Source organism: Accipiter gentilis, chromosome 4 (genome assembly GCF_929443795.1).
Source record: "Accipiter gentilis chromosome 4, bAccGen1.1, whole genome shotgun sequence".
NCBI classification, from domain to species: Eukaryota; Metazoa; Chordata; class Aves; order Accipitriformes; family Accipitridae; genus Astur; species Astur gentilis.
In genome coordinates, this window is record NC_064883.1 from 10637399 (window position 1) to 10659695 (window position 22297).

A 22297-nucleotide genomic window follows, 5' to 3' on the forward strand; every position below is an offset into this window, starting at 1 on the left:
CCACACATCCTATATAACTGTATACAGGATATTACTCCTACAGCAGTTAGCTCTCCCTGCCTTCAGCTGTTAAGCCTAATACACCTCAGGACCAATGATTTGTTGTCTGTTAGGGAGGCGTATAATTATAATACACTGACTGGAAAAACAATGGGTCCAATATTCCTCTACCCACTCAGCACAAGGCTTAAAGCCTACTTAAACGATATGCTTTTTCCTTTGCTTGTGCAGTTCTGATTCACGGAAACATTGACACTGAAAGAAGGTGAATAGTCTTTTCTCACAGTGTTTTACCATGCCCTTACCCCAAGCAGTGGCTAAAGAGAGGCTGCAAATGCATACCCAATTCCTGCCCCGGCAGCTGTAAGCAGCCTGCTCTCTCACTGGCAGTGCCAGGGTACTATAAGAATGGCAGAGAAAGCAGAAAATTACACCAACAGGGTCTCTGCCACTGCAGAAGGTGAAGTGGTTACAGCAGCAGGGCTGAGGGATGCAGCACTGAAACTCATACAGCACTCCCTTGTAACACAGGTCAAATTCTAGCTAAGCCTGATGAATAATTTTACACAGATTGCAGCTGTACTGAAAATGGTCACAGCTGCTAGAGCTTGTTTATGTTAGTGGGACTAGTAAACAAAGTAATTGGCATTATAGGAAATATCTGTGTTAGGAGATCTCACTACAGATTTTTCCCAGGTTCCCAGGGGTTTAGCCCACAAAGACACTGATTTGCCATGAACATAATGAGAGAAAGAAGTCTGTTTCTTTGTATGAGAATATCTATCTCACTCTTGAAAGATAGAAATAGACATCACAGTGGAAGATCTCCCAACCTCAGTACACAATTGCAAAGTGACATAAATCCAAAACTATTATTTATAACCAATGCAGTGAAACACAATGGAAAAGCCTTATAACCTATAGAGCTGAAGTCACGTGTATGAAATATGACTGTGCAAATAAAAAAATAAAACCAAATGTGTAACATGTACAGATGACCACACGGTGGCTCTCAAGTACCAGAGATGAGCTATTTTAAACCAGAACATTGATGACATCATAAAAATGCCAACATCCCTAGGATGGACTCTACTTACTTTTCCAGGAATTCTTGCAGACCCTGCCGGCGATGGTCCACGTGATGAGGATTGTTCATATTGAAAAAGGGAGTTTTAGATGGCAGTTCAGGTAGCTGTCTTTATAAACAAGAAGCAAATACACAGTTAAAACCAAATCTGAAACAGCGCAGAAAAATACAGTAAGCAAATGCCAACCCCGAGCATATGAAAATCATGGGTCATGTTCCAGAAGCTCATGAAATCGAATTTGGGAACACAAGGTTGAGAAACTGGAGGGCTTCTCATGCACCTCAAAGGGAAAAATAAATGAATGTGACTTTTCTGGTCCAGTCATAAAGCCTGCATGTATGTCTGGCTGGGTCTCTTATGGTCCCCACAGAACCCAAGCACATCCTAAAAGTGCAGAGAGGGGGTACGTACACCTATGCTAGATTGCTATTTCAGCTACCCATGCATAGCAAAAGGAAACGCAGATCGAATCTGTTACAAGTTAGAGGGGGCTTAACTTGCCAAACCAAGGCTATCAGTACAAACCACATTCTTCTACATTTAAAGCAGAGAAAACGCCTTACAGAGAATAAACTTGTGATAGTAAGAAACACAGGACACTTTCCAGCTCTGACTTCTGTAATTCTCAGAATAAAGACGAAACAATCCTCCCCTTCCATGACTGACAGAATATTAAATAGCCAGACATAAAGTTGCTCACATAAGCACTGCATTGCTCTGAAGTCTCTGCCGAAGCCAAACGAACTCTCGAAAGCGTCGTCTAACACAGGATGTTTTCCTTGTGAAGCACATACTGTTTGTCTGTTGGGAAATAAAAAACACTTTGCTTTGTAAATCAGCTTAAGCTAAAGTGCAGGCATGGTATTAAAAACACATCCGAGATGCTAATCCCTGACTCACCAATGGAAAGCTTGGCATTAATTCAGTTTAGGTTAAGGACTGTGCTTTATCTCAGACAGGACTGCTGACAGTTTCTCCTGCTTCTCAGGGAAATATTTTTCATCGCTTTTTTTCTTTTTAAAAGCAAGACATATGGATTATGGTACAACTTGCAGTAACAGGAAAAAAAATCTCAGAAGTTTCAGCAGATATTGCCACTCTTTGCAGGGGGGAAGAATCATGTTTAGCTATTCTAGTTATAAACCTTCAAACAGTTAGCTACATAGAGTTCTTCCAGCATGCAATCCTACTTAAGCAAATCAAAAAAACACCAACGTGACTGCTCTCCGCAAGTGGCAGCATTTGGAAATTTTCCCACAGGAACACTATTAGCCCACCAGAAAAATGCCAATTCATCAAAAGAGAAACAATTCATGGAAATTAAATGCTTTTGCCAAATTTTCCTGTGGACCATACATTTAGATGAAATTCCACCTACCAGACAGGACTCCATTATAAATCTGACTGCAGTCCAACCCACCCCCAACTGCCTGCCAGGAGCCACAGCTCCTAGACAGCCACATGATGCAGATTGTGGAGGGCCCAAAGATGCCAGCTTTCTGGAGTAGGTGAGTATCCAAGATACCTCACAGTTTAAGAAGCCAAATGCTCTAGGAGCTGGGCAGAAGGGGAACCCAGCTGTCTAAGAGCCTGGCAGACCCAAGATTTTGAAGCCATGGAGAAGCCTGGATGGTAGGACCAACCTAGAGACCTGGTCTCTGAAAGCCCTGGCATTGTGCTGGTAGGAAGCTGAGCTGATGCTTATCAGCTTCAGAAATGCCCAGTGCTGAATCATATAACGCTGGGTCTAAATGACATCACGCCAATTTAGCAGCCACTGAGAAAGCCAGTAATATACTTCTATTCAGAAGCACCAATGCCTCTGAAACAGTAATACAGCACCTGCCCTGCCAAATCTCCAGAACTTCTATTTACAGGAAGTCAAAAATATAGTTGCTATGGAATCAGTACTTAAACCATATTGCAAACTGTGAAAGTTTCACAGCTCTGATCACCACACAGGAGAGAAGTACTTGTCATGATGGACATTTAACAAGCCATCATTTGACTGCTTGCTCTCATTACACTGAATGCTTAACTGCCTCACAGGAAGGAAATGCTTTTGGTCTTGTGCCAAGCATTAACCACGTAACTCGGGGCTCTCAAATTCTTCACCTAATATTCGACAAACTTCACAAAAAATTTTTTCACTTTGCAATTAAAATCCCTCAATCTAGATTTGGGAAAGTAGGATAACTCCTTCCATATGTAATCCACCAAAGAAGAATAATCAATAAAATAAGATTATGTATAGGACAGATTTAAGACACAAGAGAACCGTAATTCTAAGTGCACTCCCATTAACGTATAGTAGACTACGATCGTAAACACAAAAGCACCACTGAACTAGCATAATATGAATGTCAAGGTACACTGAAAACAACCACACTGCAGCAAATAACTTGGTAAAAAGAAGAACTCAGGATAATTTGAAGTACAAATAACCAGATAATAACTTGAAAAGAAAGTTGTTTTTCCATGAATACCTGGACAGCAAACTTCTATAACGGTAAGACATCCCTGACTATGACAGTCTTCTAGTTGATAACCAAAGCTAAGAATAGTCTCTGTTGCAAGACACTGTGGAGTGCCCATGTGAATGGAATAGCAGGTTCGCCTCCCAGTCGTCACAGACCTTCTGCACTGCCTTTGGCCAACTTGCCTTACCTCTTCCACTGCATCTCAGCTGTTAAAAGGAGAATAATATCCTCCAGCATCCCAGAAATGGTATAAAGAAATTCCATTAATACCCCAAAGAGAACCTTGGCTTGGACAGAAACAGCAATAAGAACGCAAAGAATCTGCACTGATATATTTTATACTTACGTGAATAAATATCTCATAGTCTATGTAAGAATGCCACGAGTCTTCTTTTTGTGTCCTGGGGTCTCGCACCAAGACAGTTACAAATTCCTGCAAGCGCATAATAAAAATCAAGCAATTAATTTCAGAAGACAAAGGGAGCCTGAAAGACTCTCTTGATTGCTCTGCTGTTCCACAAACTACTGTGCTCAGATTAAAAGCTGAACTGCTGTTTTATTGAATTTTGCAACCCTATAAAAGGGGAAGCAAAAAGCAATGAATCATCTGAGCTACACCACATGTCTGGGAAATTCCTTGCCAAACTGCTAGCTGAAAGGGAGTATTTCAGATTAAGTAATACTGTGAAAAGCCATACATGTTTCATGCATTGGAGATTTGGCTATCTCAGTAGCTACAAACTAAAAACCTAACATTCAAAGTCACACATGTAAGACAGAACTAGTCTTTCCCCACCCTTGTCGTCAATATTCACAAAGATTGCATTACGAACCTGTTCCATGTATCCAATACATAAATATAGCATTTTATTTGCTCCTAAATTTCTTTTGTCATTGTACCTATATTTTTTTAAATCAAGTATTTATACCCATTGATTTCAGGGATCCGAGGTAAGTGCTCAGTACCTCCACAAGCAGCTGAAGAACTGTCTTTTTTCTACACCCCAAATGACTTGCTCCAGCCCAGTGGAAAATGATGTGCCACTATTAATTGCCCCAAACACAAATTCAACACAGGGAATTCAAGGTCTCAAGCCTAGCATCCCAGATACCATGTGGAAGGAGATGAATCATCCTCCTCTGCCATGCCGCATACGCTTCCTGATACACCAGGAACTTAAGGCACAAGAGTACACCCAAGGATGGAGGACCTGGGGACTGTTGTATCCCATTCTGCCCATCCATCTGCCCAAGGAAGCAACACAGCCACACTGTAGAGCCTAACTCCCCATTTTGGGGGGACAATGAAATAGGGTAGTCGTCATAGAAGTTGTCATATATAGTCTGTTTCCTTTTAATTCCTGCATTTATATAATAATTCAGAGGGATCCCGAAGGAGTGTGAGAGGCCTGTGGGCATTACTGTCATGTAACTTGGCATCACTAACAGGAACTGGAAGAGGCTAAAGAATTACATGCTTCCAAGTATCCTTAGCTGATGACCATGTGAAAACTTATATCATGTTTAAACCAAAAAAACCCAAACCCGAAAAAACAGTAATCTGTATATTCATACTGGGATGGAAAAGGTTTCTTTAGGATAGAAAGGTTGAAAATGTGCCCAACTACCTGCTATTTCCAAAAAAAAACGAATAGGCTGGCCTACTTCAGTTGCTTAAATAAGGTATTTACCCAAAGGGTTAAGTCAACCACTTAAACAATGACTCGGCTAAAGAAAAACACATCATTTTAAGCTGTAGATATGGTGCCTCCCCAAGAGGAAGGCACTGCACAAGATCTCCAGGTACAGGAATCAACTGTGGGAGGAATGACAGTGTCTCTGGTAAATAACATGCTTTTTTAGTACGACTTTGCATAAATCAAAAAATATTGAGCTAGAAAGCTCTCAAAATGTGTTTCTCCATGACCAAACCACAGATGTCAGAAAAGAAACATTTACTTTTCAGCCAAGTCTTCTCCCACCACCACACAGACTTCAGCATGCCACCAGCAGCAACCTTCAACAGACCGACAGGAGAACAATGACATCCTTGAATGGAAAAGATTATTTTTTTTCCCCTGAACAGTCATTGCACCTTGTACATGTCAGGGAGGCATTCATGGTCTGGAATAAATCATTTACCATGTTGATTTCCAGGCAGTACTGCTTCAGGGATGGGGAGCCCATGGCCTGATGGTTGGACACAGCCCACAGTTTTACCTCACTTAGCCCAGCTCCTAGTCACAGGGGTGTTTTCTTCATTATTGCTGGATACGCTTTTGGTGTGCGTCACAAGTACCTTGCCAAAGAAATCCCATTTGAAAAGCTCCCACCAGCTTTGCTGCTTCTTTCCTTACTGAAGAGTACCGGAGGCCCGATTCTCCTCTGCAGCTTTTTAACCCCCTGCCAACATGGCACAAGAGGAATAAATGAACAGAACCGTAATCACTTCTACCAGCTGAGTGTTATACCTTTACTTGTATAAAAATGCTGGGGTGGGGCATGAGGAATTTATTACCCTCCTGAGCAGATCCTGATCAACGTGCTGAACAAAGGAGAGGAAACCATTTTTGGTTGAGTTTTTTCCACCTGCCTCACTATGATATTTAGCGAGTTTTTTCCACCTGCCTCACTATGATATTTAGCATACGTATACAGACACATCATAATTTCGGACCCACTGTAACTTCCTTTCATATCGTCTTACATTCTCCCAAGTTTTTGTCTTCCCCAGCCTCCTATTTCCCTGTGTCCCACTCTTCCCCAGAGCTGCAACCACTTCTCCTAAACATACTTTCTCTTCTTTCCTGAGCACTAAATGCATCAGTCCTGCAAGTGGAAGAGGAGGAATTACACCAGGAAGCTTCAAATGGGACACTGCTGTCCTCTTCCCTTCAACTGCTGCCCCCAGGAGTCACAACTGCAGGTAGCTTGCTCATAGCCTAACCTCGGTCCCCTTCCTCTCAACTACTGCTGTACCGGCTTCTCATTGCCTTTTCTTTTGTTCGGGTTCCCCAAATTACTTCATTTCCAAGTAACCTTCTATAACCCTCTCCTTTGTAGAGAATCAAAATAACTTTGAAGTAAAATGCTTCTTTCGACCTTTATTATACCAAAGCATTATGATTAAAAGTTACTACTGGATATGCTGTGGGTTAGCTATAGGTTACCCTGCAAATGATTCCAGACCACATGATTTACACAAAAAAACTCTGTACACTTTTAATTTCTAATTAAATAGCCACTGAGTTTCAATAGTGAGGAACTCAAGCACCCTTCAGACTCTACCTATAGAACAAAGGAGACCTGCTGTGCATACTGTGGCAAGCAGGTGTCTAGGCAGTACATCACTGAGCCAAGAGTAAAAATGATCTGTGGTACAGTATAGCACCTCACCAAACTGCAGCCCTCACACACAGTCAATGTCAGCTCCAATTTGAAACACCAGGATTTCAGAAGACTGGATGTTTGGGGTTTTTTTCCTTTATTTACCAGAGAATACTGATACCAAGTTCAGAATGAAGCAAGATAAACATTAAGCAACTAGAAAACAAAACCAAAAATGCACAGCCTTTCTCAAGATCTATGGTTACTTCCCCTAGAAACATCTTGAATCCAGGAAGTGTTAATCCCAATTCCCATTACAGTTTCTGCTGCTCTGAAACAGTGGCATTGCACGCACAGACTATCCCTCCATTTTTGACCTTTAAGCCTTCTCCAGGATACAAGACCCCACCAGGACAAAAATATTGATTTAATCAAAGCAGCCCTAACTGCCCAGTATAGATGCAGATACACTGCCAGAAAAGGTGCTTATGCCTCCCCATCCCTATAAAAGTAGGCTTGTAAAGGCTAATATTCACGTATAGGCTATGTTAGGGTCCTAGCAATGTTAGGTGGCAGAATACTCTTCTGAGAGATTGCTGTTGTATGGTCAGTCCACAGTCACCAGATTACAGCAGTTTTGGATAATAATTGCCTTTCTGCTTTGCATATACTCCTTTCCCTCTCTGTCTTGCTATAAAAATTAGGATACTCTCAATAGCCATGTTTATCTTCAAGTAATGCACTTTTCACCTAGGGGAGGTGAGGCTGACCTCTTCCTCCCACAGCCCACATGAAGACTAACTTCATCTTTTGTCACAAGACCGCATTGCAGTCCAGCCATACGACGTGGGAAGTAGAGCCTGAAGAGAGCCAAGATTTCAGGGACTTTTTACTTTTGTCAGCTGCAATCCTTTTCAAGGTGTCTTCTTCCCCCGCCCAGTCCTGCTTGGTTTTTCCAGAATTGCAGATCTAGCTATTATGCCACATTATATATACTTTCTGGTTTTTTTGGTTTGTTTGGTTTTGTTGTGTTGGCTTGGTTTTTAATTGAGGGGCACAATACATGCATGCCCGTCACACATTCAAGGACAATATGTGTCCTGTAATGCTTAAGTGCAACAATTCTCAAAACCAGAACTTAGTGCTGACAGTTCAAAATGTCAAAGCTTGGTCGTGGAGGCCTATTGCACTGGGGACAATATAGACTCAACAGAAAGCTACTGGAAAAAGTGGCATCTCCATTTATCCTTTCTCCCCAGAAACTGCTAAATTCATAAGCAAAACATTTCCTATCCAAACTGCTAGTGCTATAGCTTTGATATGGATGCCAGCAGCCATGATGGCCCAAACAACCTCATGAAGAACTTCAAATCTGCCCCCAAAGCAGTCATAACTAGTTAACAAGCAGGAATCAGCAAAGCAGCTCCTCTGGCTGGATCTACCTTTTAATTCCCGGCTAAAACAGCCAGTTTAGGCATGGCACCGGTGGCATTTTGTTACCCTGTCCTCAAGGCCTGGAGCAGTCCAAGTAGTTAGGGTCACACATAAATGACAAAATGGCCAAAATGACCCCTAAGCCTGGTTTATACCTACTCCCTCATGGTTACAGTCTTATGCAAAGAACACGAGTGCTGAGAGCAGAGGAAAAGGACAGCACTGAGGTCATGTAGACACAAGAACTGAAAATGGAAACGTTCGCATTTGGGTTTGCCTCAAAAGGAAGAATAGACCATAAAAGCAGCTGAAGCAAATACAAGAAGTCTTCCTTTCCCCCCCCCCCCCCCCCCCCTTCCCCCTCACCTCCATCTCCTGTTGGAAATATTTCTGCACAATGCAATGGATTGCTCAGAGACATGGATAAGCAAGAAGCTCTACTATATAGAATTTGACCACAAAAACTGTGTTTCTGAGAAGTCTAACATTTTCCTATTAGGAAAATAAGAAATCTGACATGGAAACATCTATTTTTAATACGGGGCAGGGGGGGAGGGAAATCTACCACAAGGATGAGGAATAAAAATAATCTCACACTGGATGATTATTTGCATTAATCATTCCAGCTGCATTTTAATTCAAATCTCTGTGCTCAGGACCATATCAGGTGATAACCTCATGCTCCATGGTGCCACTGTTACACATTTGATTAGTCAATAACCCCCAAAGAGTCATTTTCCACAAAGCTTCCAAGAATAATAGTTTCCCATCAGGTTGCCTATTAGTAAAATGATCAACCACAAAGGACATGGATGTTTTCACGCTGGGAGTGTTGGCATCTTCACTCCACGCATGCCAAGTAGTAAGGCTGATAAGAGCCTAACAGCTGAACAAATTACTCTGTCTGAAACTTTTAAATGTTCATTGGGGCTGAGCAAAAGAGAATGTGCAAGCGTGATTCTTGTGGTCCAAGCATCTGGTAATCAGAGGTCAGGCCCAGCTCCAACCATTATGTCCTACAAAATACCTGAAGACTGATGGAGAGAAGACTGAAATGCAAGTCCTTCTCTTCTGTCTCAGTGTCTGAGCCCCTTATGCACAGAGTCACTTACTCTACTTCCCTCTGATCCAATGAACGTTTGATTCTTCCATCAAGCTTTAACAGAAGGAACTGGCACAGCATCACTCCAGAATATTCTGTAGCTTGGCAATTAAAAGCATGAAGAATACAACCAATCTTTCCTGGTCTATGTGAACCTTAGTGAAATTCAATCCACAATCACCAAACTAGAATCTTTTTTTATTAAAGCTTAGACATGACTTACTTGTTTTTCATGTTTTGGTGTCATCTTCACCGGTTTGTATTAAAATGAAAATCAACCTGAAAAAAACAAAGCAGGTTGCCATTTAGTACATTTAATAGTTATTTGAAGTTCATTATCACTTTTGCTAGACAGTGGAAAGAGCTAGGCTCAGTGCCGTATCTACCAGGAAACATGTTTGCATTAACTCTATCTAAGAATTCATTCATTTAAAAAAAAAAAAAAATTACCCATTTTAGAAGCACTGGGTTAGTCCCCTTCTGGGGATATTTGTCATACATGACAGTCCAGTGATGCCTGTCCATCTCTGGAATTCAGCACTTTTTGTCATTGCTCCCAGAGTTGCCCAGGGGCTCATCCTTGCACCCACCTCCCAAAAGCTCCACGCAGCCAGTATCCCCAGTGCACAAACACAGCCGAGGCAGTGCTGCCCACACCTTGCTCCCAGGCACCCAAGCACAGGTCTGCGTGACTGCAGCTGAGGTCCAGAGATGCTAAAACATCTGAGTCAGTGGAATCAAAAGCCCCTCTCAACAGTTTCTCTGAAACGGAGATATGAGCAGAGATACAAACTGTTTGGATCCTGCAGGCTACCTAAAACTCAGGCTAAAGTGGCTGAGTGGCTTTAAAAACCACTGTGGCTTTAAAACCTCCACGTAGGGAAGTGTATAATGAGACCAATTCCCATCGTTAACTTACGTTTTAAATCTACTCTTTCACTGGAAATCCTGATAAATTTTTAACTACCTCTGCAGTCCCATAAACCAGCCAGTTTGCTCAAGACAGGTACCCACACGGGAAGAGCAGGGCAGCTTTATTCACTTGCTAGCTTACATACACACTGCCTGCCTAAAAAAAACCTCCATGGGAAAAGGATTTGCCTTTCCCCTTTACCTCTCCCACATGCCAGCCAGCCGCTGCCAGCTAACACCGGCACTGACCCCCAGCTACAAAAACATCCCATTGCCGCCTCCGCTGTTAAAAGTCAGCCTCCTCTTTCCAAACCGAGAGGACCCAAGCAGGATCCCTCCTGCACCCCAGGGGTACAACTCCCTCCACTGGTGCCACAGTCAGGATGGATGCCACTCGAGCGGGAGAAGCTAAGCAAAATCCTCCCGTGCATCCCTCTGGGCAGGTACCTTGCACTGAAAAAGGTTAATTTGCAGCTTTCTTTGGCAATCCCCAGCAGCTGTTGTCAGCTGGCTGCAAAATGTTCACACACGACTAGGGAAGGCACATGGCTATGTTTTTGGAGGTGGTTTGCTAAGGTTTAGTGACACAGAGCTTGGAGCCACTCTTGTTATGATACAACGATGTATTCGGGTCAAGCCCAGCTAAGGACTCCTGGACAGCCCAGCCCTGCCCAATGCCTCTTACAAACACACCGAACTTTCAAATTACAACTCTATCTATGCTAATAAAACAGAGCACAAAGATAAGCACACATATATTTCTTCGACCAGGAAATTATTTTGGAACAAACACATCTTTGTCAAGTTTCTATAAGATCAGTTATATCAAAATAGGATGCTCTGTCTCCAAATAGAAATGTCCATACACGGGACTTCAGATATCCTGAATAGTGCCATCAGTACGGTTCCCGTCTCGATAAAGGCCACCATTTCACTTCTGTAGCTAGGATGGCGCCGATAAAAGCACAGAGGAATATTGAAAACACACTTCCCAAACCTTTCTTTTTTTACTCGACGTGTTTATGCCTAACTTGCATATATGCTCTGGGCTGAAGGCGTAGAAGACCACTCGGACACTTGCCGCACAAGCTCAGCAGCGCCAAGCAGCTCTGCAAGGGGTAAGGGGACAAGAATTTGGCTCATCAGTTGTAACTGCTGTTAATACAGAAGTATGTTAGAAACTTTCCTTTTGGTGGAGATAAATGGCTTTTACCTCTCAGGAGAGCACAAGCCACACCACAGAAAACACTCTGCAGGGCTCAGGCTGTTAGAAAGATTCTGTCTGCTATCTCTCCCCATTGGGTGCAGTTGTAAACCTATATAGTTTGGGGGGATTTTTCCCCCCTTTCTGCTCTGGTGGAATGTGTTGTGTTTTTTTTGTTTTGGTTTGGTTTAAAATGTTAATTCAATATTTATTTTTTTTAGTTATATATCTTTATCAGATTCCACAGCCTCTCTCTCTCCTGTCTCTTAACTGATGTAAGTAAGAAATTATGCAAACCCAAAATATCTCATTCCTGACACTATTAGTGAATGACAGGGCTGAAATAACACATTTCATTTTGTCATCTGTTTTCCTAACGTTCGAGTTATGTGCTGGTGCAGGTTAGAAAGAACAGTTTAAACTCCAAACAGCCACTGCAATTTTAAATATTTAATGATGCAAATTAATATTTCAGCACCAAAAACCCTTCCTAAAATATTTAAAATACATCCTTTTCTTCATCAAGTAATTTAAAAAAAAAAAAGGGGGGGGGGGGGGGGAACAAGCCCACCAAAGCTACCTTTTCCACTGACTTAAAGTCCAAGATTGCCCCTGTCACTCTGCAGCCACTTGCAAACATACTGAATGCAGTATTCTGTCTGGTAGAAGACATATTTGGGGACTTCTTTAACACATGTACAAGTCAGTGAAGCAGAACAGTTCAACTGTCTGCTTAAGAAGGTGTCTTTTTATCTTTAGAAAAACCCTACCCAAAATACCGGTGACAGAGAGAAGCTGCCTTCAGAAGACAAACAGAAGGTTGCTGGTCTTTTTACTCACAAAAAAAAATTTCCACTGACAGAGAAACACACCAGTGCTGGGAAAAAGAATCAACAAAGTCAGTGGTAGATCTGTACTTTTGATAAAATGTTTTCTGCTGTGACTGGGGGAAAAAAAAAAAAAAAAAAAAAGAAAAAACAACATTGCTTAGAGTAAGTTTTTGTTCCGCTTCTGATCTATTATCAGACTGAAGACTTTTTTATTATTATTACTTAGTTTCATATACTTAATATAATACCTGCTCCTTGTGGTAAATATTTTTGACAGTTCTTAATTACATAACCAACGAAACTGCCAGGGAACGGCTCCACAACTGCCAACAACAACAACCCAAAAGCAAAAAGATTACATAGGATGACTTGCCATACCTCCCATAGCCAAAAAAAAAAAAAAAAAAAAAAAAAAAATCAGGTTGGGGGGGGAACGGGGACAACGACACCCAAACCCAAGTACTGCAGTGCTTTTCTTAGGGATAATAGATAAACTGCAGTGCTCTTCTTGAGGATAATAGAGAAATACTATTAAATATTATATTTTATTTCATACTTTAGAGTTCATTTTATATTTTAAAAGCTTAATTTAAAAAGATTAATTACTATTACTAGGGGAATACCCTTTTATCATGTAGGAACACTCTTTTTATCTTAAAGGAGGAAGTAACTTCTCCCCTACATTCCCAAACTGAAAGATGAAAACTCGAGCAGTACCACAGACAAAAACCGTGACACTTGCTATAAGAGCACAAACAAATGCGAGCCCCCCCAGCTGCCTCACTAGTAGCTGTGTTTAGTTGCACTAAAGTTTTGTGATTTCACTCATTGCTGGGCAGTGGCCTATGCAATGTTCTTGTCTGCTCTGGGAGTGTTCATAGATTCCATGTGGCCAGTGTCTCCCCTCAAGCAGCAAATGTTGATCTTTGGCTCAAGAATTATCCATCCACACACCTTTGGTTATTTCTAAGCATGTAACTAAATGACTACCTTCAAGCTTTAACAGGGAAGAGTGATTTATTTTCAGACCTCGGTGATGACTGAAAGTCCTATCAAGTCACAAGCAAAGTCCTCAGCTGCACTTTCAAGGTTGTTCCCATCATCAGTATCAAATGAAACTTTTTTTCAAGGCTTCAATGTGACCAAGAGAGAGATCACAATTAAACCTCTAAATACTTAAAGATCTTTCCCACATTTTAGATTTTTTTTTACCTTTACAATAATTTTAACCTACGGCCTGTAGAAAGTTCAGCTGCATCCGTACATGGAGTTCACTACGACACAACACACCTGTGTGCAACCAACCTCACGACGTACCTGAAATGGATCCATATGGATTTGTAAGGAAAATATACATGCTAGCGATGGGGCAGAGGGGAGCCATGCAGAGATATGAAGAATGGAGCTGTGCTAAAAGAAGGTGCTAACTTTGGAGAGTTCAAAAAAGGCTATAATAAACTCAAGTAATCCCATACTAAAACATAAGTACTACTTAGATTCAGGATAGGATAATGAGAATTTATTTGGGGAAGTATGGATTGTATGTGCAGAAGCCTCAGGGCCTGGACTAATTCTGAAAGGTCAGTCACTGGCAGGGAGCATCACTGCTGGGGAAAGAGTGTCTGCTGCAACTCCTATGTGAAGGGGAGGACCTGAGAGATGTCTGTGCCAGCGCTGTCGCAGGAAGGTAGGAAATAAGGGAGCTAAAGCCCCATTTAGTAAATTCACTAAGTCAGAATTATAGATGAAACGTTATTATAGGTTTCAAAAGAAAGGATAACAAGGAGCAGAAACCAATGTTAACTTATTTATGAAACAAAACTCCCTGAAGTCGTAAGAACAGCCGTACTGAATATATCAACAGAAATGTCCATCTAGTCCAGCAGAGACTTGGATGGTGACTCATAGCAGAACCTCAGAGTATAAGAAACAGGCAAAGTTTCAGGAGCTTATTCCCAAGTTTTGAAGAAAATAATGTGAAAACTATATACAGGCAGCATACATTTATACATATTAAATGTACCATTCTGTCATGCCAAGCTGACCACAGCATAACACAGTCTAGCATTTACAGGAATTGGGTACATGGCCATCACAGAACCACTGCGCTTGTTGATGGAAAGAATCTTATTCAAATGCTGTTCCCCAAGCAGGGGCTTCCCCTCAGTCCAGAGTAACTCAGCCTCAGCATAAGCAGATGCCTTCTACTCCACCTGGTCCAGTTTAATACTGGGGTCAACCCAACTGCAGTCATCAGAGGAGTCATGAGTTCCCCTGTGTCCCTTGCTGTCCATGAAAAGGACAGTGAGGACTGACACTAGACTGTGCAGGTCACAGAATAGCTTTCCTTCTTTCATCAACCCTGCCGGTTACCCACCTCACCTTCCCTCAGCAAATCACTGTAAGGGTCGGCTTGTTAGAAGTGAGAAAAATATGAAATAATAAGCATTTTCATCTTAACTCTGCACAACACATGGATGTCTGCAGACAGCTTAGTGACATCAATAAAATAAAGTACCCCTTCAGCAAATCCATCGCACTTTCCAGACTCAAGGTACCTGCTTCATCAGTGTTATATTACAGTAGCAGCAGAATCACTTTGCTGCTGAGCAGGAAACGAGGACACCATCTGAGGTGCTTTTAAAAGAACAAGACCTTCCCAAATCACCGTCAGGATTCATGGACCTTCCCTCCAACGACAATGCTATGTAGAAACACACTGCCAAAAGTCATGCCGGTCTAGCTGCACTTGAAATTCCAATTTCCAGCCGCTGCTGACAAGATACTTAGTTAATTACTCTTTTCCTACAGGATTTCACTCCATTTGGTTGCTAAATGCTTGTTTATGGCCACCAGAATTAAGACAGCTCCTCTTTACATACTATGTTATTGGTTTTCCCCAACCAGCCATTCCTTTTTGCTGCAGTCTTCCTAGCTATTGAGACCTATATTATCAAGACAATGAATTCAATCCATTTTAAAAAAAATTACGAAATTGTCATTCATTTCAGAGGAATGTGAAAATCAAAGCATTAATCAAACATACAAATTTTCCTCTCCCCTCCAGAATATATACATGACATGGATCGCGGTGTCAGGTGTGGGTCCAATTACAGTGGTAATACACCACACTTTGAATTATATCAACTTAATACCATTTTGCTGGACAGCAGCACGACTCGCATGCCAAGCCCCTCTGAAACCTCTAAAAGCCTAAAGATAAACAAGGAAGAAACACTAAGAAATCTGTTCACAGTATGAGACCATTGGATGTTTCTTCACTCTCCTTTCTTTTTTTTTTTCCAGTCTCAAAGTGCAGATGTATGCTCAACCAAAGGACTTTACGTATATTCTGCAGTATCAGTGGGTTGCTGATCTCAGAGCAACTATTACTTTGGGTTTTTTTCCCATTAGAAAATACCAGTAAGGCTAATGCTGGCAGATTGGGCTCTTAGGCAACAGCTAGGGAACGGTAATTGTGGGTCAAGACACTGAAAGAACAGTATATGTCAGCCCTCATCATGGTAATTAGTCATTACTCAGAGCTGATGCTTGCCACAACTTCTGCAGACAACCTGGGGACCACTCAAAATTCCCCTGCAGCTCTGGCTCCTGTGTTCTCCAGGCAGCCTGTCAAGCTGGTCTGCCACGTGAGCCTGCCTTTGCTAACTCTTTGCAAATATTACAGCGCATAATAAGTAGCTTAAACTACACTAAATGATTTTGTAGTGTAAATAATTGCCAGTTTTGTGGCTAGGGCATTTTCAGAAGGCCAACAAAGGGATGAGGCAGTGTTTGAAAGGAAGCACTGGTGACCTCCCAAGTTAAGCCTCAGTAAGCGTGCTTGCTCCAGAGAACTTTTGAGATCCCTTGAGCTAAGAGAAATCCATTTCAGAATCAGCAACAACCTTGGCAATCTGGCAAGTTCAATCATTTCTCAACTATAGCCATACTCGACATGGAAAATACTGGATAAGCACTAGACTTCTTACCAATACTTATATGAATAGGGCATACCACTGGCAGTAAAACTACCTTTGAAAACAAAGGGAAAGAAGCAAGTAATTTCCAGCCTAAAACCACTTGCTCACATAGTACCTGAGTATTTTCCAGGTCAAAGTTCTGTACAGTTACAAAAACGACAACTAAATATGTACATGTTGTGCACATACAAACCATACACACATCTTACTAGACACACCAATGAGAACCAGCAATATAAAAATCACCCACAGAGAGATAAGCCACCCCTAGATATTTTTATATGATGACAGTAAAAAACATCACATTAGCTAGCTATTGCTTTTACAAGCTGGATTACAAATCAAAAAAAATGGGATTTGTAAATAGAGACTAAAGTAATTTCAGAACACTGATTAAAATCCTAAGAAAAATCTTAAATGTTGCTTCTGAAGGAGGGTTTATGTTCAGAGAATGTATGTTTTTCTTTCTTCCAAAACTTCATGTTTCTTACAGGAATTAAATATTTCATTGCATTAAATTGAATTAAGAAGCTGCCCTAAAAATATTATCTTCCCTAAGGTATCTCTCTGTAATAACTAACTTTTACTTATCACGGGGAAAGAAGGGCCGATGGCTGCTATAACTTTCCTGCAGAGTAAGCAAAGCAAAAGTCAGCAAATGCTGTGCAGGCTTATTGCAACATTTCTTTCTCTGTCTCTCAAAAGCAGAGGGTGGCACCACCTGACCCTTTCCTTTCTGACTCACCCCCTGGAATATTTTTAGTCTCGTGTGCCAGAAATGTCTCATTTTTTTCTCATTTCAAATGCTTTTAATTTATGGTAAGCCTTTTCTCTCCTGCTTGAATCGTTGTTACATAGCACTACATGTTTTAGCTTGGCCTTCTTCCTGCTGCAGATTTCCTTATTCTACCAAAACAGCTATTTTTGTGATGCCCTACCTGGTCCCATCTAGGAATTTCTTAGTGCTTGGTCTTTTCCCCAGAGAGGAAAGTGAAGCAAAAGCAATAGTCTCAGTCACAACCACAGACTTAGAAGTCCCAGTCTCATGATATGCGTCTGGGGAGATGGCTGGGAAACACCGAGCACAGATACCATCAAAAATAAAATGAATAGTTAAGTAATAACGTCCTGAGACAGATCGATACTAAACAGCCTCTGTAACTGCAGCTCAAAAACAGTGGGGAAGATGGGAAATATTGCAGTCAATACAGGACGCTCGCCAAGCGTTTTGATCAGCTCTGTTCAAACTGTTGTGTTTCTTGGGCCTTTTAAGTTGACCAAGCCCATGAAGGATCATTACAATGGTCCAGCTGGATCAGCCACCCAGTCCCTCACACAGTGGCACTTCACTCTTCTGGGCTCTCTTCCCCTGAAGAACGCATCAGATGGCCCGTCCTTACGGCAGAAACCTCCTGGCGCTGCATCTGTGTAACTGCTGCAGTAGTTTACAAGCTAGATCTATCAACAGTTAAATTAACCATTTAAGAATGCATCAACGGTGATTTCAATGGGGGCAGCTTGCTTGTTCAACAGGCTTTGTTCTTTTTCTCAGCTAGCCTGTGGCAGTGGCATGAAAACAATATTCTGGAAGCAAGTAGCTTCTAAATAGTGTTATTCATTACTAAAGCAGACAATTCTGAGGAGCAAACAGCTTTTGCCAGGAGAAACTTTTCATGAGACTGACCAATAAGAAAATCAGGCTGAAAATCAGTGATTTATCCATACCCCTGGACTTTCTGCTTCTCATTTCTTTTGTGCCCACTAAATGTTAAGATGTGATTTTGGTTCCTTTCACCCCGGTTACAGACGCCACTGTTGCACCATGACTTTGTAAGACTAGCATCAGCCCTTGGCCAACTCTCAGCACGGGAGGCAGATTTCCAGTATGGAAAACTCTTTTCAGAAGTTGTGAGAGAACAGCAGGAGACACGACAAACACACAAAAATGGGAGGATGAGAAGAAAAGCAGCGCTTGGGTTTGACTGCTCTGCCATCACAGCCGAGTCAAAGGAGTCACTGGCCAGCCTTGGAACAAATGCTGGCTCACAGTCAAGCAGCAACAGGAGCAAAGGTAGAAAACTTCATGCCTGCAGGACAAATGTGGCCCACAGCTTGCTTTCACGGTGCCCAAACCCACATGATATTTTTCTAACAACGAATTCAAGCAGACCACTAAGTAATCTGAAGGACTTTTTCTGCCTTTAGCAGGAGAGAGACTTCCAATGGGAGCAGGTGCTGCCTAACTGAACAGAATGCACAGATTTAAATTCATTTTAAACCTGGTCAGTTCAGACTGTATTACAAGCCTATGGGAAACAACGGACCAAGATGAAACTGGTTTATGTTAGTGTTGTTCACTTAAGTATATGTGCTTCAGGCCAAAAAAAAGCACAATCCAGTCTTAAAACAGAACAAGTGTCAATTTATATAATCACACTTTTAGCTAAACCAGTTGAAACCTACACATTATGTATGGATGTATTTGGAATCCAACTTTGTGGTCCTACAGGCAAATCCGTAATAAACATCCATCATGTGGCTGATGAGACCCGACAACCACCAAAAGATCCTCTGCAGCCCCACCGTTTTGCAGAAACACAATGGTGCTGCGCAGATGATGGCTCTTCAGTCCAGGGCTATGCATGCATCTCAGAACAAAACTGCGATCAAGGCAACTCAGCAAAACGAACAGCCCAGATGAGGTGGGAGCAGAAGGTACCAGTGACCGCACCACACATCCTCTGCAGCTGGAAGCCTGTAGAGGAAACCCCGCTGCAGGTCTCCAGCCTACTCAGGCATTGGTAGTAACTTTTCTGCAGAACTGATGCAGTTGGGTCACTATGGCCAACAGAGATGGAAATAACCATTACTGATGATGCATTCTGCTTTATAGGCGAGTTTCAAATCCTGCAGCACTTTATATGTCGGCAAGTGTTTTACATACTTGGAAAGCACTCTATGAGGATAGTGCTGTCCTTGACAGCGTCCATTTTATTGATCTAGCAGGAGAACAGGAAGGAGAACGGTTGCCATCTAGCCCAAAAACAATGCAACTTTTGCAACTGGAAGAGCCAGCTATTAACTGACTGCTGAAGACCAGAATTTCATGTGCATTAAAGAGAGAATAAGGCTATTCAAGGTTTGAAAGTTATCTAGTTTAGCTAAGCTTGTGCGGAAAAGACAGCGTCCTTAGAATTAAGCTTTGCTAGAAGTCCAGTGAAGGGGTAATCGTATACACTGAACCCAATTATCACTTTTCACACTACCAACAGACTTACGTTTCAGATATCTAGGACAAGTCAATTACCACCCAAAGTTAGAATGATAGAAGCTCTAGTGATTCTCAGGGGGTCAAAATAATTCTGCAGTGTTCAGAAACATGCTAGTGCTTGTTACTGTCATGGTCTAAGAGCATCAGCAAGACAGTGCTGTAGGCAGAGATGGTGCCTTGCATGAGAGATCAGAAGTGCACTTGACAATATTACAGAGGTCGTATATCCCAAAGCTGTATTTTTTCAAGCAGACGTGTTACTCTAATAAAAGATATTTAATGTGCAAAACTCGCCTTGGACAAACTGATCTGTGGCTCTGGAGAGCCTGGAGAATATGGAAGAATCATTTTTGAAAGAGAATCATTGCTTATGCACATATGCTATAGTATAGCATATTAATAATATTATTTTTCAAATCTTGTATTTAAATTCAAATATGTAATGGCAAAAAAGAAGGCAAAATCTGTCTGTGGACTGAAGCCTGAAGACTGCCTTTGTGTTTTCTTAAAAGTAGTGTACCCTACTCCAAATACTGTTTACAGTTGTCTTGCATTAGTTACAATGTTTGGTGCATGTATTGAAGGGTAGTTTTCCTGAGACGGTCAAGATGCTTTCTTTGCAAGCTGACCTGAACTATTAACACCTACATACCAGGGTTCGCATTAAACCCCTGTGATCCAGCTGTGAAAAGCTCACCAAAAAGATCTCAGCTGGGAGAGGATCTTGCACCCCTACTCTAAGATTTAGCCTTGCACTACACACCCAGTGTAGACATCCTTTTCCTGGCTAGCAGGTCAAACAGATCTTCCTTCCAAATCTACCTGTGGTGACGAGTGAAACAGCAGTCGATTAGGAAGGCTTCATTTCTGCAGAAGTATTTACATGTGTCAAACAGTTCTTCACAAAATCCCCAATGGGATATTTTGGTTACAAATCCTCTCCGATTCTTGGATCTTACTGTCCAAACCTAGTTTCATGGTCTGGGAGGTGGAAGGACTGTTTGGGCCAGCCACCTGGCTGCCTTTCCCACCATCTTCACAGCAACCCCTACCTTCATCCACCCGCAGAGGGGGAGACAAGGGGCTTTATCACATCTGGAATGAGTGATTTGCCTTCCTGTCTCCCCAACAGCCCTGTTGATTCAACTCCAAATAGTCATACCACAGCCAATTTTCACCTTGACCAGACAGACATTACGAATGTAACGTAGTCATAAATTCTTGGGGAGCAGACCAACTGGTGTCACAGCCATTAAACACCAGTCTCATCACCTCACATGTCTGTATCTTCGGGCTGTGCTGCTCCACGCCATGAAAGCCAAGGCTATTACATTTAGCTGTCCTCAAAGCAAGCATGATTGCAACGACACTACAGGCCGATGAGACTATTTATACATGCAAATGCCCAGCACATCATAGGCTCTGGCATTATCAAAATGCTCTCCAGCACCCGAGACTCACAGCTATTTCCCCTCTCCATGTAACCGCTCCCCAACACACCCCTTACTACCTCACCTTTTCATGCCTCAATAGTAGAAATTCATTTCTTCTGGGAAGAGGCACGCCACTCTTGGGAAAACAAAGCCTTCCCCCCCCCCCCCCCCCCGGGAAGACGGCTGAAAATCTCATTAAAACCAAAGTTATGACTAATTTAAAACCACACATCACCATTACGCAATTAAAACAACGAGACTATTAGAAGGCACAAAGTTATAACCTGGTGACTGTTGCTGTACGCGTGGAACAAGGTAGGCGAGCAGTTAGGGCTTCCCTGAGGGAAAGGAGGGGCAGGAACTTGAACTTGCAGGATGTGTTGGCAGCACACACACAGAGGCCAGGGTATATTACTCATTGTCAAGTCCATAGTAAAACAGATGCTTTGCTCCAGGAGCAAAACATCCGTTTTGCTTTGAAGTTTACCTATGAGTGAGCGTATCCTCCTAGACAACTCTGGCAGAGAAGAACGGGAAGGAGTAATTTTCTTAAGCCACAAAACCTTTAAATACCAAGAAAAAGGAATTCCTTCTTACCACAAAACCAGGCACGGAAAGTAAATTGCATTCTCTTTCTCTTTTTACTTACCCGTAACAAAATCATTGTTGGTTTCTTTGTTCTTAAACAAATGAAACTCATCAGTATGCAGCCTGCTAAACGACTCTGTGGCAATCTGTAACACCAGTCACCAAAGATGCTGGAGCAAAGAGAAACTCCTTTCAAACCAATCAAGTCCTTCCTTTTGGGCTGGGCCCACAAGGAGAGGCAGAGTCGTAAAGGTTTTTGCAAGGTTCATGTCTATTGATGAATTTGTCTGCCATACTGGTAGACATTTTGAAGTAACATGTGCTGAGGTGCCAGCGAGACAACGTGCAGTGCTGGTGTACGGACATATCCTGAGCAACGCCTGCACAGCACCCATCCCAAGACATACCCTCTTTAACTGCTGGCTTTCAGCAAAACAGAAGAAAACAAGCAAGAATGTAGGATGTATGTTATTTACGCAACTGCCCCCTAAGTACTGAAGGGGCGAGTGTAGTGGGGGAGCGACTACAGGGCCAGCAGAGGGACTGGCAGACAGCGTGGGCTACTGACTCCTTTAGCACACACTCTGTGGACAACCTGCCCAGCAAAGTCTGAAAGGAAACTGGTTTCTGAGACCAGAAGCCCTG

General features: G+C 42.1%; 1 protein-coding gene across 4 annotated transcripts in view; it reads right to left on the bottom strand.

The window, feature by feature from the left end:
* Positions 1-22297, bottom strand: part of SNX10 (sorting nexin 10) — a 36686-nt gene that overhangs the window by 9948 nt on the left and 4441 nt on the right. For all 4 annotated transcript variants that reach the window (XM_049798542.1, XM_049798544.1, XM_049798543.1 and 1 more), the window contains 4 exons: positions 9655-9710; positions 3915-4001; positions 1789-1889; positions 1098-1196 (listed from right to left, as the gene is read on the bottom strand). In XM_049798542.1, coding sequence (XP_049654499.1) covers positions 1098-1196; positions 1789-1889; positions 3915-4001; positions 9655-9678 — 311 coding nt within the window. In that variant the 5' untranslated portion in view covers positions 9679-9710. The remainder of the gene's footprint in view (positions 1-1097; positions 1197-1788; positions 1890-3914; positions 4002-9654; positions 9711-22297) is intronic.